Below are 26,763 nucleotides of genomic sequence, written 5' to 3'. Positions count from 1 at the left end.
AAAATAATCCAGATTTCCAAGTACTTTACTTTTATTTACACTACATATAAACACTATAATCATGTAGGTGTAGGTTAACTGGTTCCTATCATCATCACTGTAAGGAAATCTGACTCAGAGAGGTCCTCAAACTGCTCTGAATGACAGTGGAATTATGCAGAACATTTTCTGCCCTCTGTAAAATCCCCCTTATTCAAAAAGCATTCATTTACTACAGTTTAAGAAGGCAGTCATTTTCCAAGTAAGATATCTTACCACACAGACAATCATATCTAGAGCCTTCCCTAAAGACAGCTATAATAATAAGTCACCTCAGTAAAAGTCATTTACATAAAGAAGACACTCTTTATTATACACAGATCTCTCAGTATAATAATCATATATATATTCATATATATAATACCAGTACGTCAAAAATAATAATTATAGTTATCATTTTAAAAAACTAAGCAGATAAACTACTCTTTACTTTTTAAAAACATAAAAGTTTCATATATTAATATTGGTTCTGTCTCATATAATTTGTCAACAAAAATAAAACAAAAAAGATCACAGGTTAAAGAGGTTACAAAGTAGCGTTTACTGTATGTAATACTGAATTATACAGGAGGATCAATGGTTGGCGCACAGGAATTTGTGATCTAGGCCTAATAAACAAAGGGCTACCAAAAATGGCTGTGTGCTGTTCAGTTCTCTCAAATGAAGCTAAGGTGTAGTGTGTGTATGTTTATGTTTTGTCTGTATATGTTTGTGTATGTACTTGTTCTATTGTCACTGTCTATAAGGACGGGATTCACAGAAACACCTGGGTAAGAAGCAAGGCATGATGGTATTTGTAGTGTGGGAAAAACTGGGGGCTTGTGGTTTTTAGATGAATGTTAATGAAGTCTTTAATATTTGCCCCTCTGGACTGGTCCATTACCATAGACAGAGAAGGGACAGGGTGTATTTAAGGCTGGCTTTGTGCTTCCAAAAAGCATCAGATCAGACAGCACTTTACTTACCACATGGTTCTTTAGCAGTCGGTAGCTGATGACAGATAGGAGCAATTTGGTTATACCATCTCCTTTCCTAATGATAATTGGTCAGCACAGACTGCTCAACGTATAGATATTTGTAGCTTATATTACGGTCATAATTATCTAATGGTCACCACAAAGCTCTTAATGGAAGCAAGGCAGTGATTGCTATGACAACACTTGTTTTATTTAGTAATTTCATCTGATGTACAGAATCTCCAATTCAACTTTTTTTAGTGGCTCCCACCGGAAAGTGTACGCTCTTATCAGTGCTTGCTTGTATGTGGTTGTGTATGGCATCTGTAAACAAAAGGGGTGATAGACTCTGAGTCCCATTTCATACTTTTTATGTTAAGTTTCATCTGCTTTCGTTTAAAGGAGGTAGGTCTATTTTGTTGGCAACATAGAGAGCATCTTTCGTCTCCCGTTACAGAATTCCGTTTGGGCGGGGTTTCGAGTCTTCTCCCTCCTGAAGAATCCCTCTTGGATGTGCAGGGCTCTAATAGGGGACACAGGAGAGCTGACACCAGCATGGGGTGGAGAAGACACAAGACACTGGCTGCTGCACAATTTCCTTCTCCTTTTTCTTCACATTCTCCCTCCATTCCACTCCTTTTCTTTCCATCTCTCGGTACATTAGACACCAGGCGACTGGACTCCTCCACCATGGCCAGGAACCCACCACTGGATTCAATCAAGGCAAGGGTCAGGAGGCATCAAAGCTGCAGATTGAAAGGAGTGAAGTGATTAGCATTTAGCATGGTATGAGGCCTTCTTCTGGTACAGTAGAGAATTGTTACAGGACTATGAGAGCTTTGTAAGCATTTCTTTGTCTTTTTTTACACCAACTGATAATGCTACTTTACTGAGTGGGCTGGTCTCCAGGACATGGATTAAGCCTAGCCTTGGACTAAATTGCAGTTCCAATGGATGCATTAGCCTAGGCTAAGCATTAGCCTATGTTTAGGACACTGACTCTATCTGAACATTTCATGTTATACAAATGGTCCAGAATGTTACTAGAAGAAAAACATAAACATCCATTGCATTAATACATACATTAAACATTAAGGCTGTTCTACAAACACTCACTGCAAAGTTACTATTTTTGAGATATACAGCTTTGCCATGACAGCAATAACATATACAGTATATGTCCAAATGTTTATGGACACCCCTTCTAAAGAATGCATTCAGCTACTTTAAGCCCACCCATTGCTACCACAGATGTGCAAATGCACACAAACAGCTAGTCCCTGTAGAGAAGAACTGCCAATAGAAAAGGACTCTCTGGAGCAGATGAACATATAGCTATTGGCACTATGACTAATGCCAGGCATGGGCTAGAGGGACATAAAGCCCTCTTGAATTGAGCTATGGAACAGTGGAACTGTGTTCACTGGAATGATGGCACTCCTTCCAATACTTTTGGGATGAGTTGGGGAGTTGGAGATGAGATGGGGTGGTGATTATCTAACACCCTGGACTCACTAACGCTCTTGTCTGTGAATGCAATCAAATCCTCATAGCAATTATCCACTAGTAGAAAGCCTTCCCTGGACAGCAGAGACAGTTACTACAGCAAAAGCAGAGTAAACTCTTTTTTTAAAAATACCCTTTCTGAAGAAACAAAGAATGAGCAGGTGTCCCAATACTTCTGTCCATATATTATGTGCTTTATTTCTGTGATTCTGTGAAATGCCCTTTTTGATGTGTGTGCACATATCATGTTTATCACATCAGAAAACTGTGTGTTTACTGACAGTGTCTGTGAATACGAGCAAGCATTAATATTGGTTGCTCTCTCCTAGGACTGTGGGGTCATTTCATTCCTGCCACTTCTCTTAAATGTGCTCCCAGTAGGAGAGGCCATGTAAAGATATATTAATATTTAATGATGAGGCAAATTTAATGGCAGAATAATTCAACCCACAAGGAAGCATTAGAGAGGTTTGCTTTCCTGATTTTGCTGAGCTCACAATTACTTTTGCACACACACACACACACACACACACACACACACACACACACACCTGCATAGACCCTTTATCTCTTTACTGTCTCCTTGTTAGACACATACTGTAAGCATGCTGTCAAATATAACACTCCCATTTATGGCAGTCCTGGCTAGAGACAGGTTGTATGGTTTACCATATCATTCATTTATTTTACACTACATGACAAAAGTTTGGGACACCTACTCGTTAATTGTGTCTTCTAAAATCAAGGGTATTAAAAAAGCTTTTGTTGGAGCTTCTGTTTTGGAGAATTGCTTGCTGTAAGGATTTGATTGTATTCAGTAACAAGAACGATAGCGATAACAAGATGTTGGATGATCACCACCTCACCTCATCCCCAACTCCCCAGCTTATCCGAAAAATAATGTATGGAGCACCATCATTCCAGAGAACACAGTGCCATTGCTCCACAGATCAATGCTGTGGGGACTTTATGGTTCTCTTGCTCACGCCAGGTTCATGTTTATCTGCTCCAGAGTCCCATACTATTGGCAATACTACTCTACAGGTACTGGACAAGCTGTATGTGCATCTGCACATCTGTGTCAGCAGTGGGTGCAACTTAAGGCAACGTAAAGAAGGGGTGTCCACAAATATTTGGATATATAGCATATCATTTGATTTTAAAATCAATTATGTAGCTTCTTCCTTGAATGCAATCAGTTCAGTAGGACTGCTCTTCGTACCTATCCTTTTATTTTTATATTCGTGTTGCCAAAATGTTTTAGAGTTATTAGTTAAATGACGGCACTGGTCACTCAGTTTTGCATTAGCTATTTAGTTATTTAGACCTTAAACCTAAAAAAACAGTTTAATCTTACCTGTCCCAAAGCTTGACACTTCTACAGGAGGTGGTGCAGCAGCCAGCAGATATCAGAGCTGTAAAGGAGAACATTGGTCAATGGCACAATACCAAACATAGGGCACAGTCACACTGTATAGAAAATACTAAAGGATTTACAATCATACCCACGTCTGATTTTGGAGATATTACTGACTAACTTTGTACTGTGCAAATGTGCGTGTGTTGTGCAATGTTTGACCCGGAGGGGTGGGGGGGCATATGGCCTAGCCTGGCAGAACTTCCGCTCTGCCTCAGATCTCATCTCCCTTGGTCATAACATGGCTGACCCTGGAGGACTCTCTCTCTCGCTCTCTCTCGCTCTCTTTCTCTTTCAGCGAGATACCTGCAATGTTCCCCATGAAGAGGTGAGAGGTGTAGCCTTAATGAAATAAGTAGCCGTCTCACTTTCTCATCTTCTTCACACCTCCACACACACATACACACTTGATAACTCGCTTTAATCTTCGTTCCACACATACAGTGTTGCTCTACTAGCTGGAGGTGTGACCCTGAGTGTGTGGCGATGAAAAGTGCCTTCTGTTTGACTCAAGTGTCACTTCTACACCCACTCTATGATGTTAAGACTCTCTCCCTCTCTCTATCTCTCTCTATCTCTCTCTATCTCTCTCTCCCTCATGAACATACAAACATACAAATGGCAACAATCCATATTCACAAAGCATTTTTTCTTCCTAATCATAATCTAGTTTGTGGCCTAAGAGCCAATTCTGAGCCAAACCAAGAAACTGTTTGTTCTTTTATAGATTCAAGTACTTTGCATAAAAGAGTTATTAATGATTCATGAGTGTCTCAGTACCAAGAGATTCCAAGAACTGGCATTCACAAAGACACCACGTCTGTTTGAACAAGGGCAGCCATACACACTGCAGGCTATAGTCCTCTCTCTCATCCAAATTACATACTCCATACAGCATCTACATATGCACCTTATTTTGTCACGCCCATATTCAAGAGTTTCTTCTGCTTTTCTGAGGAATTGCAGTCATTTTTACCAAATGATTTGTATGTATTTCAAGAGAATGCAGTCTGAAATAGGCTACTGCTGAGAACACATATCATCATAAAGTGTCTCACTGAGCTAATCCAACATGCCAACAGGCTATATAACGCTATTTAGAGCATAACTAAATAGCTTAGCATTACTAACTGGCTAACTAACTTTTAAACACAATAAAAAAATATGAGTGCTGTGGGCCATCATATCCAAATCAGAGGACCTGCCCTGGTAAAAAATATCAAATAAAATTAAATAAAATTAAAATGAATACTTGTTGTTATTCTTTACACAATACGCACTTTGTAAACAATGTATCTAACATGTCAATCTATCTAATATATATTAACAATCATTTGATATTCGACCTTGACATTCGACCATCACTTTTAAAACATGAAGCACTCCGAATATTCACTTTATTAGAACTTTTTTTTTTACACTGCATGTCTTTCTTTATTATTGTTCATCATTCTGGACAAAAATTGTTTTACAACCTTTTACAGACTTGTAATGCTACACAGAACTAGCCAATTAAATGTATTTTGGTCACTTACTGAACCTGTTTGTACTGAATTATTGTTTTTATATTGCTGAAATCAATGATTCCAAAATTCAAAGTGATTCTGGGATCTGGGTGTAACTGGGATCTTGAGATCTCATTTTCGTTCCACCCCATGTACCACACGTGATGCAAATGACAATAAAGCCTCCTTAAATCCTTGAACTTCTGAATGGTAAGTTTGTGGACAGCCCTTCTAATGAAAGCATTGAGCTACTTTAAGTGGCATCCACTGCTGACACAGATGTACAAACATTCACACACACACACATGTCTAGCCCCTGTAGAGAAGAACTGCCAATAGAATAAGCATGAACCTATTGGCACCATGCCTAATGCCAGGTGTGGGCTGGAGAGGTATACAGTGGAGCTGTGTTTTTAGTAATGATGGAGCTCCATCTATTACTTTTTGGATGATTCAGGGTGTTGAGGTTAAGAATGAGGTGGGTATCATCCAACATCTTGACTTCACTAACACTCTTATTGCTGATCCTTACAGCAATGCTCCAAAATCTAGTAGAAAGCCTTCGCTGGACAGTAGAGACATTTACTCCCACATAGGAACTTTTTAAAACCCTTGATTTCAAAAGAAACAATAAAAGAGAAGGGGTCCCAATACTTCTGTCTCTCTATATTTTATCTCCTCTTCCACTTACGAACACCATTGTGGTATCGAATTGTGGTTTACCATCAGCACCCCAATCTCTCCACTTGTTGCAATGAGCTATAAATAAGAGATAATTCATTCAATGCTCTCTTACTGAACACAGACAGCTGACACTGACTCCCCACACAAACCCTTCTTCTCTATTCAGTGGTATATTACTGCAATACAACTGAAGCATCCAGGGACTTGTGATGGAAACGGGCTCTCCTACAGGAATATTCCCAGTGCTCCTCTAACAGGGTACATGTCTGATGTAAAGCTGAGCTAGGAGAGTGTGTGTGCACTCCCTATCTTTATTAATGTCTACAGACTGTATTTTCTGACTGAGCACAAAAAGAAATCTGAATTCATCCCCATGTGTCCTAATATGTCCTTGAATAATAGGCACAAGAAGTTAAAATCATGGTAAAATCACCCTTAAAACGGCATGGAATCGCAATAAGTTTTACATTCTCGCAATGTTCAAAAGCTTTTTACATTTCAGGAAACGAAATGGACCGCCAGTTATGCAGACTCATGCTAGTCTAATTTGTATTGCTTTTCAGTGCAGACTCATTCATAATCAGTAATTTGTTAAACAGTGCTTTTACAGTGGAGATCAATGCCTTATAATTATGTATAGCAGCTAAAATCATATAAAATATGAATACTGAATGGCTCAAATGGATAAAAAATGACAAAAAGCCTCTTCAAACTATTTGTTCCAGGACACAGATAGGACATGTTGATTTCTAGCTTTTCTTAGTGTTGACCATACTGCTATCATTCATTCACTCATCTTCTTATCCAATTCTTCCTGGTCAGGGTTGCGGGGGTTCTGGGGCCTACTCAGAATTATTGGGCGCAGGGCAGGAACACTCCATGGACAGAGAGTCAGTACAGGGTACACTCACACCTAGGGGCAACTTAGTATAGTTCATTCACCCACCATCTGTGTTTTTGGGAGATGGGAGGCAACCAGAGGTTCACTTAGGGATAACTACTCAAGGCAGTGACTCGGGCGAAGATTGAACCCACAACCCCAGGCCCCTGGAGCTATGCAATACGCATACTCCCTGTGGTGCCACCGTGACACTCCCTTCTGCTGTCAGTTTTATGCAAAAGTGAGTAATCAGAACACTGGTGAAACTAAACTTAGCAAAAGTCTACCAATTCCCTGAAAGCACACTACTTAAGAGTGTTAACCTGACAGCAGCATGTGTAACATAATGAAGGGCATGGTAAGCATAAGGAGATAAATGGAAGTCTTGTTGAGCCTGGCTGCCACAAGTGCTACATGTGTCAGTAGCTCTAATAAAACACCCCAGAATTCACACTGGCTCTGTTTCTTAGCTGTCTTACTTCAGAGAACCTCACACACACCTACATGCACGGCAGGGTACAGACATATGAGTCCTATCACTGAGCTTTGTGGGATGGTTGTCTTTCAGTTCTCAGCAATGTTTCAGGGATGTCTCAATTTGAGCATTTGCTGTTGGGAGAAAACAGGTGTGCTTTAGAAGAACAATTCAGCACATCAATCAAACTTCTGTACCTGTATGTGTGTGTGTGTGTGTGTATGAACATCCATGTGTTTTTTTTAAGGTTTTCAATATGACCTATATCTGACATTCTTCTGTAGAGTTCAAGCTCATAAAAAGCAAAGCTTAACATGAATATTCATTTTCATCTTTGCAGCACGACAGGAGCCTATAAGAAGTGCCAGTGGCAAACAGATGGGCTTTTCAGTGTGAATGCGTTTGAGCTTACTGTAATAATGGCGTGTTATTCGGCCATGGGCACTTATTTGGTTTGCGCCCTTGGTTCTCTTAACCTTAATTTTCAAGCTTTTTATTTTCCTTTGACTCTGCAGTTTTGCCCTTCTATTTCCAATTTCAGACATTTTCTTTTGAGCGGTTGCGACATTCATCTTCTAATTGTGTTAGAACAGAGACATCACCCCAAACATTCATGAGGACTGTTACCCCACTATCCTGCCACTGAAAACCTCCCTCACTGTTGTCACCCACTTTCTCTTCTCCTAAGCGAATGTTGAGTCACATTGACATTAAATTGTTAAGTCACACTGCCACGTATTAGATATGCTTCAAATTCCAATTCCAAATATAAAGTGGCCCAAATCAGAATTGAAAATATCAGATTCTCTGTGTTTTTTTTTTTTCTGTTCACACGGCCACACAGCTAACACTTGTGTGTCATATATGATGAAACAGGTCAGATTTGGGACACTAAGGCCTAAGAGGCCTTTATATTGGAACCTGGCGATACAATATGCATCACGATACAGGACAATGAGTCAATATACTGCGTTTTTTTTTTCTTTTTTATCCTAATGCAATCAGAACAGTGGGATCTGAAGACGGAGTACAACACTGCTATCTGGCAGTCAGGGTTTAAACACAATGCTAAATGAACCACTGTCTGAAACCAATCTTTGCATGGAAACTATCAATAAAAAATCTATTTTTGAGAATCGATACAGTATTGCAAATAATAATATTGCAATACTTCAATATATCATGCCATGTCTCACTTATTCTCTCTCTCTCCGTGCCTCTCCCTTTGTCTCTTTCTCCCTTCAGATGATCTGGACTACTCCTGTTCTCATCAGAGATTGTACAGAGCCTCCCTGCTGACCTTCACAAGGGCATCCACTGTGCCACTCATTAAACAAACCCATAAGCTCATCTCTGCTGTGCTGAGCTGCTGGGTGGCCTTCACACAGGGAGAAAGGGGGGGGAGTGAAAAATAATGAATATACTTGTGGGAAGCAAAGAAGCCAAGCATAAACACAAATCAATATTTTTCATTCCCAAGGAGAGTGGAATGCAGCACATCAGTCCCAGTCCCACTCCTGCTCACGTTTTCCTATGTTTTAGCATGCTGGCTTTAGCACCAGTAATGTTTCCCCTTTATTTCAAGGTGAAATTTCAAACGAAGGCGGTAACCTTCAGTAGTTTTGTGCACAAGTGGATTAGCGTTGTTGGTATGTGCACAGGAAGCAGGACCCCTGTCAGTTAGCAAAGCTTAGCCGAGACCTTCGTGCCCCACAATCTAAGATATGCTACACACTGAGGTACTTCTCTTAGTGCCTAGTGTACAGAGTCGGAAATGGCTGATGAAAGTAAAAACAAGAGGAAGAGCAAAAGCAGACACTCTTTGAATGACAACACAATATGCCTAGCACATCAAAGAGCAAAACACATACACACACACACACAGCGATAATCAGAAATACATCACAGATGTCATTGTACAACATGGAAAGGCCTGTTCCAAAGACATCACAGGGCAGTTTTACGTACACAACAAAGGGAGGGCAAGCACTCTGTGTTATCTCACGCACTCTGCTTCTACATCTCTACTATTCCAGTTAAAAAGCCTTTATGAGAAAAGACAGAAATAATTACATAAAACCACCCCAGGGCATAGCTCCATGCATGATATGTTTATTAAAATATATGAATCTTGTGATGTTTCCATTGTTTCGTTGTTTTTTATTAACAAGCACAGGGGTGCTTGCTTACGCCAGAAGCAATGGAAACGGTCAGGGGTGCAACAGCCGGTTAGACGTGTGCATACATATTAATGTTATTAAATATCTTCACCAAAAATAATAATAGGGGGGGAGGGACTGGCTTCAAAGTGAAATGCTAATGAGGGGAGGAGAAGCAGCTGTTGGCCTACTTTAGAGGCTGGCCCTGGAAGAAAAGTCTGATTGCTATCTGTGGAGCACTTTGCACCTTGCCCTTGGAGGAGATAACTGAAAGAGAGCAAAGCCTCTGGCCTAGACCATCCCCTCAACCTGCCCTCTCTCTACCATGGTTCTCCCAAGCTCTCTGACTTCTGTCATCCCATAATGCCCCACCTAATAAGCATTCTACAAGTGATGGGGCTAATATAGCGTCTTAAGACCCCAGTTTACACATGGTCACTTCATCTAGCTTAAGGATCTGGATAAGGTCAAGCCATATAAAAATGCAAGTGCAAACTCACCCAACAGATACAAATCTGATCACTCAAACCACTTCAGGAGGTGGACCGAGATGCATTTGAGGCAAGTTATGAAAGTGTAAACCAAAAATCAGTAATAACTGCCACAGACATTAGCACATTTGCTTATTCCGCCCCACACTGCCATCGTATTTCAGTCTGACTAACAGGAGATGCATTTGACTATCAAGTGTAAATGCTTGTGGTTAAAATCGTATCAGGATACAATCTAGATACTAGTCACATGACGAAACGAGGTGTAAACAGGGTCTAATCCATAGTTTTCTTTAACCTTTGTTCTGTTTGGCCTACAGTCGTGTGGAACCCACGATGGAACGACATCAGGGAAATCAGTGCAGCTGAGAGATTAAACTGCTATTTGGACAACAGGATGATAAAATACCGCACATAGAGAATTTTCCCTAGGGCTAAATTAACTCTAATCATTGTTCACTGTTAAATCTGAGTCTGTTCTCCATGGCCAAGTCTTCTCTATAGAGAGCCTTTACTCCTTTAAAAAAGTCGTGGTGGTGATATATTTTTCACCAGAAATAGACCATCAGTGGAGACTGAATGAAATGGTGCATGTTTTAGGATGTGGAGAGGGTATTCTTGTTGCAGCAGGTTCTAAAAACAACCAATAAACACACATACAGATTGAGGGGGCCACGCGTGTCCCACTGACCCAGCTTCCATAACAGGCCCCGGCAGTCTTTCTCTACACAAACCCATGTTTTTAGCAGAGAGGCCTCAGCAGCGGGATTTCAGAATGGAAAAAGCTATTAACAAAGTAAACGACAGATCCTCCGACAGATATCTCCCACCATCACAAGATGAGACAGGAGAGCAGCTCTGAACCACACAAACAAAGGGGCCTTCCAGTAATGTCATTTTTAGTTACTGCCCGAATGACATGGCTACTTTAACTGAAGTGGGGGCCATTTTACAACAGTGGCTGAGGGCTCTTGTGAGCAGAAAATTGACTCTCGAGGACTCTCGGCTCCTCTAACCTGCTAAAAAAGCTTTGTGACAAATGTGTTCATCAATATGGAATGGTACTACACTCCAGAGATGTTTGTGAATACCATTCGTGTGTCTGCATGTGTTGTGGTGTGACGTGCTTTGTAGAAATTCAAGTCTGACTAACAAAGAAAGAAAAAGATGGGTGAGAAACACACAAATCAGCTCATTTTACTCACGTCAAATGATTTGGTTACTTTTTTAACACAGTTGCTGATTAGGACTGCATGGCGAATGTCCAGAAGTTGGTAGTAACCTGTACCCTGTACCCTTATTTCTACTTCAGCACATATGTAAGGAGAGGACCCTACTTTTTACTCAGTTCCATTTATGAATAGTTATTAATCAATATTTTACACACTAGGAAGATGAGGACTGACACCTGCCTCCACTGACACCAGGCAACCAACCACTGCCTCTTTTCGAACGGCTGCCAATGAAATGTCACAGGGCAAACAATGTGCCTACAGCTGCCTAAAGAATTGCAATATAATCACAATATATTGAATTGTAACCCCTGTATTATGATACATATCATCAGGTTTTCCAGTACACAAGTATTGGAAAATAGTTTAATGTTGAGTTGTATTAATATTGCTTAGCACTAGCTGTTAATGAGATGACATTGAGTGCAGTGTTACTGTTTATGCTGAAGAAAATTCATAAAGAAAATCAGATACGTCCCTGCAGTCCCCCCCCTATGGTGACAACTGCTCCATCTTAGGCTCATTCTCTCTCTGTCTAAGGCAACGCTCATCTGCATATAAATTTCATTCATTTTAATGGAACTCCCAATCACCTAGCTCTGCCTCTTTCCTCATCTGAGAGTGTGGAGAAGGATGTGCTGATTTCATCCCTGTTGCATCCCTGAAAAATGCTGTGCTGGTGAATAATAAAACAAAAACTCTTTTTTTACAGAATTCAGAAGAAAATGACATTACTAGAACCCAGCTATGTGCACGTAGAAGTAAGGAGCAATTGAACCAGCTGCAGGTTCCATACATAAGGCCTTGTGAACCTGTTGTGCGTGGGTGAGTGTGAGCAGTATTAGAACAACCTTCAGCTTCTAGATTTACTGCAGAGACACCACAACTGCATTACTTGCATCATGCTTTCTTGTACCAAAAGACAAATTACACAGAAGACTATATCCTCACTAATGGAAAAAAAGTATTTTTTTATCCTTCAAAACACCAGCTATCCTACGCTGGCAGAAAAAAGTGAATTTTTGTTCCCAAAGGTACAAACAGAGCAAATGAACTCTTAAAGGTACAACATGGTCCACAAGGTCCAGCTGTGTACTTTTAAGATACACTACAGTCATGTTACCAGAGAAAAGTGCAAATGTATACCTTGTCATAATAATAAATTCAGAGCCTAAACTTGAGGCAGTCTATAGTATAGAGTATAGAAGTAATAAAAAAGGAATATGGCATGAATACAGTAACATTTGCTACTGCATTGGCATGTATAGTTACCAGTGGAACTGGTCACTGGTTCGCTTACACTACATGTCCAAATGTTTGTGGACACCCCTTCTCACCAATGTGTTCAACTACTTAAAGTTGCACCCATTGCTGACACAGATGTGCAAATGCACACACACACACTGCTGGTCTAGACCCTGCCGAGGAGTACTACCAATAGAATAGAACTCTCTGAAGCAGATAAATATGAACCTATTGGCACCATACCTAATGCCAGACATGGGCTAGATAAAAAAAGCCCCCCCACCTGCACTTAGCTGTGGAGCAGTTTCAGAACTGTGTTCTCTGGAATGATGACGCTCTATTCAATGTTTTTGGGATGAGTTGGGGATGAGGTGGAATGGTTACATCCTGACTTCACTAGTGCTCCTGCTGTTGAATGCAATCAAATCCTAAGAGCAATGCTCCATCTTTTAGAAATCCCTGGCTGTACAGTACAGACAGTTACTCCAACAAAAGCAGGATAAACGATTCTGTTATACCATTGATTTTGGAAGAAACAATGAATGCAGGTCTCTCAATACTTTTATCTATATAGTATACATAAACAAAGGTATCGAAGGCATACCCTTGAGGGCATCACACCAGTGACAGTTCGGTACCTTTTCTTAAATATCTAAAAAGCACCTCATGGATCTGGAATGAACTCACTCACTTACTCACTCACTCACTCAATTCAAGTTTACCAGGCTGCAGAGTCTTGACAATTGGCACTTAAATAGCTTTCTGTATGTTGCATAACTGTGTTGTTCTGACAGTGTATGCATCGTGTGAAATTGTTAAAATAATGCTGAACAGAAATCTTTCAAAAATCACTTGGGAACAATTACAATTAAGGAATATTGTTTGTTTTGATGACAAACATATGTATATATGATTGGTCCACTGATGTTAAAATTATGACACAATGTAAAGAACAACTTACATCAAAAAGTGAAAAACAAAAATGGACCCCTTACGCAAGGTTTTTGCATAAAGCAACGATACATATAAATACATGGCTGTGTTATAACTTATCAGATATAACAATTTTGTTATAATATATATAATTACTTATCAGCATATAATAAAATTGTATATATTGTGGCATAGTGCGTATCCTTATGTAATATAAATATTAATGCGTTATACTCACATCCTTACCATTACCAGTGGCCAAAGACAGTCTACATTCACTAAATGTGTTCTAGCCACTCTCCTACATTAGCCAAAGGCATTCTGGGCACTTGCTTCATTAACTGAAGATGTCCTAAGTATCTGTATATGATATAGGTGTCTTTGGTACATTAACCAGGGGCAATAAAGATGGAGGAATGTCAAATAAAAATGTCAAATTAAATGTGCTAATCACATCCCAACCATTTTCTCATATATACTGTATAGAGTATAATGTTAATTTAGCCTATAATACAAATCGTCCACCCATAGCACTACATGTCTTTGCTTCATTTCTAAAACCAGCCTGATGTAAAGTGCATCTTTTAATGTGCGTAGCATTAACAGCAGCAGGCTGCCTGCATTCCGACTGAGTCCAAGAGCTGCACACAGAGCTTTCAGACTGATACATGAGCAGGGTCCTGCCTTTTCTGCCTATGCTCAGAAATGTGAGCCTGGTCGTCTGAATCAAGAGCAAAAAGTGCAGCACTTTCACTGTGGAAAAAAGGCATCTCATCTCTTTCTCTGTCCTTTTTCACTCGATTTTCGTTCTCTAAAGTCTGATTTCACTCTTTTTTTAAAGTAACACAAGAGCTATTGCTGCCCACATCACACTGCATGCTATAAACTAAAAAAAACAGATGAACAAGCAGCAAAAAATGTCAATAGAACACCAAACCCAAAATGCATACATTCACAGCAGTATGTGTCAGACAGTATAAGAAATAATTATCAGAAAACCCAATAGATAATACTTGTACCTACACTAATGTTTCTATTTGTTTGCACAGCAACACAACAGCTAATAACAGTAATAGATTTCTATGCAAAATACATAAACTCAAATAAACACGTCAGTCACTAGTCCCTTTTATGGTGAACTGCTCTTTGTGGCTGTTGAGCATAGTTACAATGAGGGTGGAGGGAGGGGAAGGAGAGTTTACATCTTGTCACCAGTCAGACAAGGTATCGTCACACGTTACAGGATAACCACAGTTACCATAACACACATCTGTACATTTGATAGAGATATGCTTCTAACACACACAGTAAAGCCCACCAGAGCTGTATTATGATCTATGTTGCCCAATCACATCCAAGAGTGATTGAGAACAGCTCAATAAGAGATTACAGCCATTAATCTCTACGGCGTCCCCTCAAAACATGAAATGGACCAGCACAGATAGCATCTACAACTGCACACCCATATAGAATAGTAATACATTCAGTGCCCAAGGCAAGGCCAAAAACAGGGCAACCGGCAACTGATGATTCATCAGTGAACCAGTGATTGTGTGTAATGCTGGTTTTCATTTGACAAGGGCATGTACCAGTGTAAATATACTCTATATTAATATCTTACTTTCGAATGCATCATTTCAGTGCCCCTCATGTGCACTGGAGACCCACAGGGCTGCTAGTATTCACATTACACCTGATGGCCTCCTCTGCCTCAGCCATTGCAGTCATTTCTGCTGAAGATGAGTTATCTGTCTGTTCAACAATGTGTCTGTTTGAGCTGTTTCTTGAATATCCGTGGCCAGCGAAGGCAATGTGCTCAGCATCTAAGGAAGGGTAGTTATTATGCAATACAAAAGCTATTAAGAAGTTACAACACTGAACTAAAGGGGTGATACCTACACCTAGAGAACATATACTAATGAGTGTTTCCACCCCAATTGTAACAAATTCCAGTGGGAAAATATGATAAAATTAATAAATAAATGATATGTATTGTTCTGAATAAACAAGGGCATGCAGTGCATCACTCTTTTCCCTGTGACCTAAACTTTGACTTTAGCCAAGTGCGGGAGGTCCTTCAACATCTAAAAACAGGAAAAAAATCAATGACTTTTTCAAAACCTCCATCCAATCTCCATAATTTTATATTACATATAATTATTGTATATAATATTATATATCTCTTTTTAATTCATTCTAATATATCTCCAGTTTGACTTCAACTTCAGTTGCAAATATTTCTTGAATTTTTTGCTTGCTTCTGCTATTCTGTGCTCAGCATGGTCAGTATACTGTATATCTGAGATACTCCAAGCTAGTGATAGTCAGTGGATGACTACATATTCATCTGTGACCCAGTGGCTCAGGATGCTGGAAGATTGCCCTTCTTCCACACAGCCGCAACAGCCACTCCCCCACTGTACAGTGTAACATCAGCTACCTCATAAATCCCCCTGTCAACGGAAAAGGTCAGCAGTGCAGGAACGACAGAGATGTGTGAGAGTGATATAATGAGATACGTATAATAAGACATGTTCGTGTAGAATTGGTGGCTGCTAATAGATGACTATATGAACATGTCAAGCAGTGTTGAGTGATATTTTGCATTAGTACTGACATCATATAGTGTTAATTATTTTTAGCAGTATTGAGCAAAAGTTTAAAAAGCTTTCTCTGGCCTGTTGATTTTCTAGGGCAGAATGAATATACAACATTCAAGAATTTGGTGCACAAGGTACTTTTTTTCTGAAATCAACACAACCAAATGTCTTTTAAATTGCCAATGGCAGGACCTCTTAACTTCCTGTTAGTAATCACCAGGGAATACAGCTGGTAGCTTCTCTGTGCCTACATAAAAAGGGCTTGCTTGACAGAACTCATGGTACTGACCAACAGACAGTACAGTGGGAAAGCCCAATAAGCTCTGTGCAGATCTGAGAAGAATGATCAGAGATTTATGTCAGGAAGGTCTCTTGGATCCACTTTTAAACAACTATTCCAAGACCATCAGTTTAAACAACTCTACATAAATACAGAGTATTCGGTGAGAACTACCTTGGAATTCTTCTGCATAACCTTATACAGCCAGCTAAACATTTGAAACCTGGACACAGTTAGGAGGTCCAACAGGACAATGTCTACAAACACACACCAAAGGTATATACTGTAGGATTGATAAAGCAGGCTAACATTAGACTTTTGGAATGACCTTCCCAAAGTCCTGACCTTCAACCTACTGAACATATGAGGACTGTGGTTAAAAGTCAGGGCTGGGTCAGGAACCAAATAACTTTAAAATTTATTTGGAAAATGTAAAAATCTAAAATGTATTTAGCTCTATCAGTTCTGCCATGAAGGGTGTTCAAATAACCAAACAGAACAATGCCAGTGGCTTGTTGATGGCTACCTAAAGTGTCTGGTCAAGGTGCAACTTCCTTAGGGACATTTTACCAAATATTACGTGCCCTGTAAAGACATTTTAGATCCTGCATGTATAATTTTGACCCTTTGTTAATCCCCTAAAAATTTATATTTTTTTCTATATAAAATGTATGTTGAAAAACGAACACTTCATTGAATCATTGAAAGCCCGGCATTGCTATGGCATTCATGTCCATGAGTTATGGGATTATTTATGTTTACATTTGGTTTGTATTTCTATTGATAGGTTAATGAGTTGTGGCAAAAGATTGAGCAAAATAAAATGAGGAGAGAGCAAATAAATATAGAAATTAAATATAAGGATAATTTATATAGCTAGATAGATAGCTAGATAGATAGATAGATAGATAGATAGATTATTAAACCTAAACTAAGTCGGAAGCAGTGATATAATTAAGATATACTGGCCAGCTCTAAGCTCAAAGATAATTACTTCCCCCTATGTTCGCACGTCTTTTTCAGCATAATATCACTACATTTCTCAGTCCTTTTAAAACACAGTGAGCAGTCAGACTCTGCCACACTCAACGTTTTTGTGGTTTAGGACTCACAAAGTGGATGATTTAATCTGGACCCTGCAGTTCAAGCTAGACTGAGAGGATGTAAGAGCAGATTAGGTAAGAGGCCTGCATCTGTCTGGCTGCCGCCCGCCCCCTCGCTGCCTCTCTCCAGGGGAGTGATCAATGGCCGCCCCCTTATGCCCGCAGCCAGCAGGTAACCGTGGCTTCTGGGTAAAGATCTGACCAGGTGCTGAGCATGAGATATCAGGGTCTTTCATAAGGGCTCAATATATATGTTGCATCAGTTCTATTCATTTTTTTATGTTTTTACATTTCTAAAATACCACAGAGTTTTTTTTGTTTTGTTTTGGGGAGGGGGGCATTATTGGTGTCTACATATTAAATGTAATTGCAATGAATTAGAATTCATTCTAAGATTCTAAAATCAATGCAGTGGAATCTCAGCCTTCATATTGATCCATTGGAATGTAACAACACATTTTTGCACCATTAGTCCTGCCTACACGTGAAACACATGCCTTCCAGTGACACACTAGGATGTTTTCCAGGGAACGTGAGAGATGTACCCTAGGGCCAGTAATTGGAATGAATAATGTGGATCATTTCCGTTGTGTTTAATTAGACCATTAAGAGATTAGCTGGAGAGGTGGAGAGTAAGAGTTGACAACATATGCTGTTAAACAAGACAGCAGCTACAACTGCTATGGACATTTACATGGACCTCTGTCGGGAGCTGACAATGATAACTACACACTTCAGAAAGTAATGGTGATGATGTAAAGGCAACTGAGACATCTTCAATTGAACTGCTTTATCTCTCTTGATTCTATCAGGGAAGCCATTTTTTTCTTCCCCTTCCTCTATCAAAAATGATGCACTTGTAAGGGTGAGTGCATACACAGGGGAACTCGAAAAAAGCAAGAGCTAGAGTTGCATCGGCAGCAAGCGTGAAGGACATCGTAGTGGCGTAATACTGTCTGAATATCTATCTATCTATATAATATATATAGACTTACACATTATGTCCAAATATTTGTGGACACCCTTCTAATAAATACAGTCAGCTACTGAGACAGTTGCACCCATCGCTGACACAGATGTGCAGATGGCTGAACACACACACACACACACACAACTTCCATGTAGACGTTGCCTAAAGAATAATATTCTCTGGAGCAGATAAATGTGGACCTATTGGCACCATGTCTAATGCCAGGGGTGGGCTAGAGGGGTACAAAGCCCTCAGCATTGAGCTGTGGAGCAGTGGAACTGTGTTGTTTAGAATGATGAGATGGTGCTCCATCTAATACTTTTGGGATGAGATGGGGAGTTGGAGATGGGGTGGTATAGAAATCATCATACATCTTCACCTCACTAACGCTCTTGTCACTGAAAGCAATCAAATCCTCACAGCAATGCTGCACAATCTAGTAGTCCTTTCTTGGACAGTAGAGACAGTTACTCCAACAAAAACATATGAAATACACTCCTTTTTAATACCATAGATTTCGGAAGAAACAATGAATGAGCAGGTGTCCGAATACTTTTGTCCATATTGTGTATATATAATTCACAAACATCCAGTCTATAGTAGTATTCATGTAACCTGAATCTTATGATCCTGTGATGAGGCAGAAAGGGCCTGGATCAATTGCTTATTCCTGAACTAATGAATGGTCGATGAATGTTGTAGTCTTCCGCTCGGCCCGATGCTTTCATCCATGCTCCCTTTTCTACACTGCGTGCAAGCACTGATGCACACAATCTTACATACTACAGTCGGCATGAATATTTATAGCTTATGGCATTAGCAACAACAAAAAGGGACCACTGGGGGAATACACGTATGCCTATTTGGGCGACAGCTTAGCCAGATTTGAATTTCCATTAAACTGCGAAAGAAGCAAGCGGCCGTTAATTATGCCGATACTCAGTCAAGCTCAGTCAATGGGCTGGGTCACAAAGAGCTGATTAGATTTAGTTTAGTGCTGAACGGCTAGGCTTCAGAGAAATCCTACGTAACTGTTACACAACCTCACAGCACCCAGCCTTCTTCTCAGAAATGGATTTCAACGTCAGAGTTAAAGAGAGCAAAAAGGGCGGTCTGATGCTCATTCTCCACCAGCCACTGGATCTCATGAGGAATGAAAGGGAGAAATTAAATTCCCGTTAAATGTTACAGCAAGCACACAGAAACCAATCCCCCTATTCAATTCAGTGAGTGGCTTAGCCTCCAAATGAAATTACTGCAAATCACCAAAACAGTCCACTGTCACATCAGCCTTGAACTACGGCGAATGCCTACAAAGCGTGAAGCGTGAACAGTGAGCCGTGCTTGTTCTCTGTCACATTACCAATGCAAATGCAGCCCATCTATGGCATTATTCATTATTTACATGAGGAATTGACAAGCCATCTGATTGACAGACACTTTGAGCTTCCTCAACAGAAGGCCCTGGGGAACACACATGCACACACACACACACACAAAGACCCTTTCTGAAACAGACTCACAGGACAGCCCCTGGTTGTAGAGCTATATTTAGGGTGATGCTGGTCAAGGTCACTGGCAGCGTCCTCTGTGAGAGAGGCAGATATCCGGCTGGGCTGCTGGCACTCCCTGGGGCTCCGGGAGCAGCATGGATGGGATTGAGAATGGAGATAGCAAACCTGGCTCTGCTGGAGATCACTCTGGCTAAGAAAGAGGTTACGGTAATGCAACACTGATAAGCTGGCAGAAGGATGGGGAGATGTTTTATTGCATATCTTTGCAGGGGGGGGAACATTTCAAATAGTGTAAGTGAGCGTTTCCAGAATTTAAAAATACAAGCAAAAATTTAGGCCTAGTAGTGTATGTACTTCAGAATGTTCCCTAAAACTTAAGTGCAGCATGTTTACAAACCCTATGGCCAAAACAAATCTAAAACATGGCTATAATGTCCAAAAATGCTCAACAACACAGTATATTTACTAAGATTAAGCATACATCCATTGCCACCATTAAATCCTCAATAAACAATTAGTAAGCCATGTCTGACAGCTTTTTCTATGGTGCCAATCTCCAGCCATGTATACAACCTAGCAATGGAACAAAGAGAGGTCCAAGCACAAAAGTATTCATATGTTTTACAGCAAAAAAACAGCTCCCCAAGTATAAGCCACTGGGTTGTTTAAAAAAGTAATGTGTGCTGAATACAAACTATTAATTACAGCCAAACTGAGCTTGATGCTGCAAACCAAGAGGTCAGCTAAAATCAGGCATGCCCCAGAGATGGAGGGGGGAAATAAAAAGAAATCTGTCTGTCCAAACCCTCTTATGGGATAATCCAGCCTGGCTGGCCATGGGTAACATGGACACACTGTAATTCCCTGCTTGGACTGTTGGCGCAGGATTTTAGCAAATGCCAGAAATGCCATTGAAGGGGAGGGAGGGAGCACGGTCGCTCCAGTTTGATGAAAATCTTCTGGGCCAAAAATAAAATGGATCAAAAACATTATGGGTAGAACACAGAGGTACAGCAAACTCAGAAACCATGTACTGATTATAGATTCTAGGGAGTAAGGGTATGAGTTTCTGGAAATGAACTTCCGAGGGAGCTTAGGACTAAAAAAGTGAGAGAGTGCTGGGTCGAATTAGTGGCTAAGATGCTAAGTGTCTTTGTGGAAGAGTTTAATAGGATCTGCAAATTTATGAAACAGACTTTTGGAAATGGAGATGAGAGAGAAAGCTAGAGGGAATGAGACAGAGCGAGAGAGAGAGAGAGAGAGAGAGAGAAACACAGCTCTTCCCTGCTTACACCCCCCCCCCCCTTGTTAGAGTGGTGTGAACGAACAGCAATCAGAAGGATTTATCTCAGTAAAGACCATCTGCAGCAAAGTGCCTTCCACTCTGTGCAAACTCAGAACTGCCTGTCTTCAAACACACCACACAACACAAGGCCTCCAGTCAGCTCCAGCACCACTCTGCCATGCCACCTCCACCATGTTAAATGTTACCAGCAAGCATGTAAAGTCCCCATACGTTTACTGTCAAAACCGTCTTCCATCAGCACCAGAATTGCCTCTTTGGTCAGAGAGATCAGTCGCTGCAGAGCATCTGGACATGTCTTCCAGCGCAGTGAACTCAGGTGTTAATTAGCTGCTGTTATCTGCCTCTTAAACGCAGCGTAAGGTAAACAGCACTGCTTCAGGAAGTGTCCCATGGCCTTGGCTAGCTCCACAAGTCAGCACTTTCTCCCTTCAGGAAATCATTAGCAGCCTGCTGCTGGAGAGAATGCCTGCCACACACCAACAGTAGAGGCTTATATTTTTTCTTCTTGGTTCTGCACACAGTCATTACCCCATTTGCTAAGGGACAAAGGCAAAACGAGATAGAAAGACAGAGCATCTACATTACAGAAATGGCTCCATCCATTGTACCTAAACTGGATTTTGTCAGATGTGAATACAGCCTCCTTTCTACCTCAGTGCTTTGTGCGCAAATGAGTGTTTAAGCTAAAATCACCTTTCAATCAGTGTAAGAATAGATTCTGCTCACATGTCAAATGATTTTTTCAAATGATTTGATCAGTTTTTTGTCAATATCACCCAAACTTTAGGTGTATGTGTGCAAGACAAACCTCTCCTCAGATTCAGCAAGATCTAAAGATGTACAGATGTGTGGCAATACACTCAGATTTATGATACTGGGTTCACAATTTGATACTTTTGCATCATCTACTAATAAGACTAGAGCTGGGAGGCGGGACAAGAATGCCACATGACATGAATGTGTTGGAGTGGGTGCCCGGTGCTGATTGTTTGCAAACTTTGGTGTTATAACTACACAGTTGCATTAGACATTATAATTAACCACAAAGCACATTATCACCTTTTTCAATACATTGTTACACCAATACTTAAACATACAGGTGCCAAAAGGACTCTCTGAAGTAATGAAGAGACGTTTAATGTATGATGTGTGAGTAGAATGGTCTTTTTAAACTTAAAGCAGCATTATGCAAGAATTGATATTTCTTACTTCTGGGCCCCACCTTCAGTTGAGAAGTGTAATTTGTGCTTTGAGCCACCCATGAAGGACACACTTTACACATTTTATGCATTTCTGAACAAGCTGAGAGACACAGAACCCTTACTGAAAGTGAAAGAAGCATGTGGACTGACGAGGTAACGAGTAAAATTTAGGATTTTACAGAAATCCGTACTGTATTACAGGATTACAGCGTTCTGCAGTTCTCACAAGCGTTGTCCTGCCCGCCAAAGGTTCCATAGTGCAGTAGCAGCGTTCGGAGCACAGAGTAACAACGATAAAGATGCTGTTCTCCATTTGACAAGTCAGTGGAGCATCACAATGATTTAGAACTTTTTTATTTTAAGGTACAAAAATGTTACATAATGTTGCTTTAAAGAACCTTTATGTCATTTAAATGGAGGTTAAGGGAGTTGTTTCTATATTCACAACCTTCACAATCTTCAAACCCACGCATCTCAGTCTCATTAGCGAGCCATTCATTAAGAGGTATTGTAGGTATTGTCACTCCAGAGAACCCTTTTGGCACCTTTATTTTTAGGATTGTGTGTGAGTGGAAGCAGAGGAACAACTACAACAAGCAAAACATTGAGTTTGGAGCACAATGCTATGTTTGCATGCGTGTAAGTGGGCATGCCTGATTGCACATACTTGCTGTATCTGTACTGCGGTGCTTGGCTTCCCACAGCTCACAATCAGTTTTTAAAAATTGGTTATGAGCTACAGCCAATCCCATGTGGGGAATTCTGAGTCTCTGAGGTACTAATACAGAAGGAGAATGTGATATGAAAATAAAGCAAGAAGAGAGCAGGAGAAGAGAGCAGAGCAATGACCCTGTTTCTCTTTACTGCAACTGCTGCAGAGCTGTTGCTGCTGCAGTCTTCAGTTTGCCACTCCACTCACCTGGAAGCATATGGCAAAAACAGTGGTGTCCACTCCTGGTCCTGCTGGGGAGCACTGTCTTCTGGCTTTTTGTTGGGCCTCTGAACTTTATGTTGTGTGATTGGTTACAGTTCCCTCAGTTGGGCTCCAGCGTGTAAATGGCTTCCAAGGCATAAAAGCACAGGTTGATTGACAGGTAGCAGCTAAAGCTTGCCGAAATCATGGCCCTTGAGAACCAAGACTGGACACCACCGACCTTTACCAGAAATCAGGCGTTCTGCCAGACACTAACGGCCCTGTTCTACCTCCTCAAGGCCCCGTCTGAGCTGCGCAAAGGAAAACTTAAATAAATGTAGATCATGGCTTATAGAATGGGATGGTTTAGTGCCTGGCTATAGGACTTTTTTTGTTTGTTTGTTTTGTTTGTTTTGAAACTGCTGCTCTCCGTGATGACTGATGACCATCCCTTTGCATGTAGTGTACTGAAATGGCCCTCAGTGTTGGATTCTACAGCAGGCTCCAGTCAGACCCACCATTCATACCGCTGTAGATGCTCCGGTGATGTGGGGACATCTCGTCTCCTCCTGACCTTCTCTGGGCCACGTCCCGTCCTGGACTTCCGAACTTGCCGTGCTCCGGGCTCGCACTGTACCCATGCCTCAGCATCTCAGGACTTCCTGATACCACACGACCCTTCTGCAAGTGCTCAGGTGTTCCTGTCAGTAACTGCTTGGGTTCGGGACTCCCACATGCGCTCCCGATGCTCCCCCTGTGCTTCTGGAAGAGGTCAGGGCTTCCAGGAGGCTGGGAGGACACCAGCAAGTGCTTGGAGAACTGCTCCGGGCTGCCTCTAGTCAGGCCTTTCATGAGCTTTTCAGGGCTGAGACCTCGCAGGCCCTTGTGGTCGGGGCTGGAAAAGGAGCCACAGCGAGGCCGGCACACTTGAGGGAAGGTGTGGGCAGCATATTCCGGGCTGGTGCTCCGTCTGCGGCCGGAGAGCTCAGGGCCTGGGCCCTCTTCCCCTGACCGAGGCTTGTGAAGGAGTTCGGGGCTGCCCCCCGCTGAACAGGCCAGCAACTGCTGCTTGTGTGTGAGATGATCGGGGCTATCCGTGCTGCCTGCGCTGGAGGTGCTGCTCCCGTCCCCGACGTCCCTCAGCAGCCCTGGCCCAGGCACACTGGCATGGGACAGGCTGCTCTGGCTATCGATCGAGTTCCTGCAGCCCGCTGGTGCTCCAGTGCCCACTGACCCTCCTGTGCCTCCAGAGCCCTTCTCCTCATCCAGCATGAGGCACAGCTCCCTCAGCTCAAGGTTTTCCTTCAGTACCTCATCCTGCCTCTGCTCCAGCTCCTTCAGCTTCTGCAGGTAAAGCGTCACCTCCTTGCGCATGATCCCAGCGCTGTAACGGCCAAGGCGCTGCCACTCCCTTGAGACCTTCTTTCCCTTCTGCCGGTCGTCATCCAAGAAGCAGCAGAGGTCCCTTAGCTCCTGGTTGTCTTCCTGCAGCTTCTGATTCACCTCCTGCAATGGCAAGAAAAGGAATGCCCTCAACAGCAGTGTCAAAGGAATGACCATTCTCATGCAATATGAAAGCCATTAAGACATCTATAACAACACGGCAATAAAGATGAGAAGTGATACATACACAGAATACAGAACAGAGACTCTAATGTTCTGCTGTTCTCCACACACATTCTTCTGTGTCCATAAAACACCCGTCAGTCACAATTAAACCCATTCCACAATCCTATTACTGGCCCTGGGATTGTTTTAAGTTTACTAGGAAAAAGTCTGTAGATATTGTACATGTTAGTGTTCAACATTCAAGGGTTTTATTACCATATGTACATCAGTTAACTGTTCATGCCATGCACACACACATAGAATACATATAATATACACATGTAGTTGTGTGTAAGGTTACACACAGTATTAAGGCTATTTATTAACTTAATGCTGCATATTTCAATGTGGGGTTTTCATTAACTCAATCTTAATGTATTTTCAAAAGTAACTTGTGCTCTTTCCCAAGGCCACTGCCCAGAGCATGGTATAAAGGACACAATGAGGCTGTAATGCAATATCCTTAGAGTAGCTATTGGCATAAATACCTTGCTCCAGGGCACAGTGACAGAAAAAGGACGCTTGACCTCCAGTGTAATGTCAACATCCAAAAACCCTCCAGCTCCATCATGTTCTGAACCCACTGAGTCACAGCTGCCCTTCCAAACATCTACGACTGAGAACTGCCTCACACACCTCCAGAATACCAAATAGACTGGAATGCAGGCTTTGACTCATCCTTGCCCGGTTATGTATCATCCAGCTCCCTCAAACTTCCTTGCATTCATCATCCATGTCATGAGATTTTACTCAAAATTCTATTATTATCAAGGCACACGTTTATATACCATAATGCTTCTCAAAAACATTAAAAAGTTGCATTTACATATATATATATATATATATATATATATATATATATATATATATATATATATATAACTGGTACATTTTATGGGTAAATGGTCAAGTGGCATGTCATGAAGACTCTGGGTCATCTTAACGTTTTCCTCCTAACCCCATCCGATCCCTTCTTCTCTTCTAGTACTAGCAGTGCCTAGGTGTGGTGGACTTGGTGCTAGTCCACGCAGCCACGCACTGACATCGTCATCCACCTTAGCACTGCGTTTACCTTAAGCCCCCGTATCTCGTTCAGGTGCTGTTGGAGCCTGCGGTTCACTTCCCTGATGAGGTTGCTGTGGTCCACGATGACGCTCATCTTCTCCGCCTCGGCTTTACGCAGCCTCCGCACCAGCTCCTCCTTGCTCCACTTGAGGAGCTCCTCGTCCGTAAGTTTAGACACGTCTTCGGCACCACTTTCAGCCTTCTTGGACATGGCTGACTGCAGCTGAGCTTGGCTTGGTTTCTCCATCCCTCTTTTAAAGCGACTCGCCGGCGCGCTGAGAGCTCCAGCAGAGATGTGGCTGATAGACGGGCGCCCTGGCCGACACTTTCCCGCAAATTTCCCTCTGCACAAAACCGGCCGGGATTAGGAGACGCTCGTACTGAAGCTCTCTGCGCTATCCATACTGAAGCTGCAGCGCTGCAAGCCCACAGTGCCGGTTATCCACTTCTTCAGCTCCTTCTCGGCGCGGGGGGGAAAAACAGCCCCGTGTCTCTACGGAAGAGCCCCTCGCCCCTGCCGTCTGCCGCCGCCGATCGTGCCTCCTTCTCCAGCCATGGAGCTGCGTGTAGGACCGGCCTTTCTGACCGCTAAATACCGCTAAAGCACCATCGCTCCAGGGGCACGGTGCGGGACTGCAGCGCACGCGCCCTGACGCTCTCTCTCTCGCTCTCGCACACGC

The 26,763-nt window shown here is 41.8% G+C and overlaps 1 protein-coding gene across 3 annotated transcripts; it reads right to left on the bottom strand.

The window, feature by feature from the left end:
• Nucleotides 1–410: 410 nt before the first annotated feature.
• On the bottom strand, nucleotides 411–26,763 carry ccdc85a (coiled-coil domain containing 85A). 3 transcript variants are annotated; one of them, XM_072676983.1, is made up of 4 exons: nucleotides 26,091–26,763; nucleotides 23,929–24,916; nucleotides 3,859–3,916; nucleotides 411–1,741 (listed from the first exon to the last, which is right to left on the bottom strand). In XM_072676983.1, exons 1-4 carry the CDS (start codon nucleotides 26,328–26,330, stop codon nucleotides 1,726–1,728), a joined length of 1,302 nt encoding a protein of 433 aa, XP_072533084.1. In that variant the 5' UTR covers nucleotides 26,331–26,763; the 3' UTR covers nucleotides 411–1,725. The 3 variants fall into 3 exon arrangements, 2 of the variants coding, with proteins under 2 accessions (XP_072533084.1, XP_072533085.1); XM_072676984.1 differs by having other exon boundaries at nucleotides 23,938–24,916; XR_011979596.1 differs by having other exon boundaries at nucleotides 1,718–1,741; nucleotides 23,417–24,916.

This window comes from Salminus brasiliensis, chromosome 4, assembly GCF_030463535.1.
Source record: "Salminus brasiliensis chromosome 4, fSalBra1.hap2, whole genome shotgun sequence".
Taxonomy (NCBI): domain Eukaryota; kingdom Metazoa; phylum Chordata; class Actinopteri; order Characiformes; family Bryconidae; genus Salminus; species Salminus brasiliensis.
Note: the sequence above shows the minus strand (reverse complement) of the source record. Positions and strands in the feature narration are given on the sequence as shown.

Excerpts from the sequence above, each read along its gene's own strand:
- ccdc85a (XM_072676983.1), bottom strand. The coding sequence starts at position 26,330 with ATGGAGAAACCAAGCCAAGCTCAGCTGCAGTCAGCCATGTCCAAGAAG. Across the intron at positions 24,917-26,090 it reads ACGAGATACGGGGGCTTAAG|GAGGTGAATCAGAAGCTGCA; the intron begins GTAAACGCAGTG and ends TTGCCATTGCAG. Across the intron at positions 3,917-23,928 it reads CATCTACAGCGGTATGAATG|CTCTGATATCTGCTGGCTGC; the intron begins GTGGGTCTGACT and ends TCTCCTTTACAG.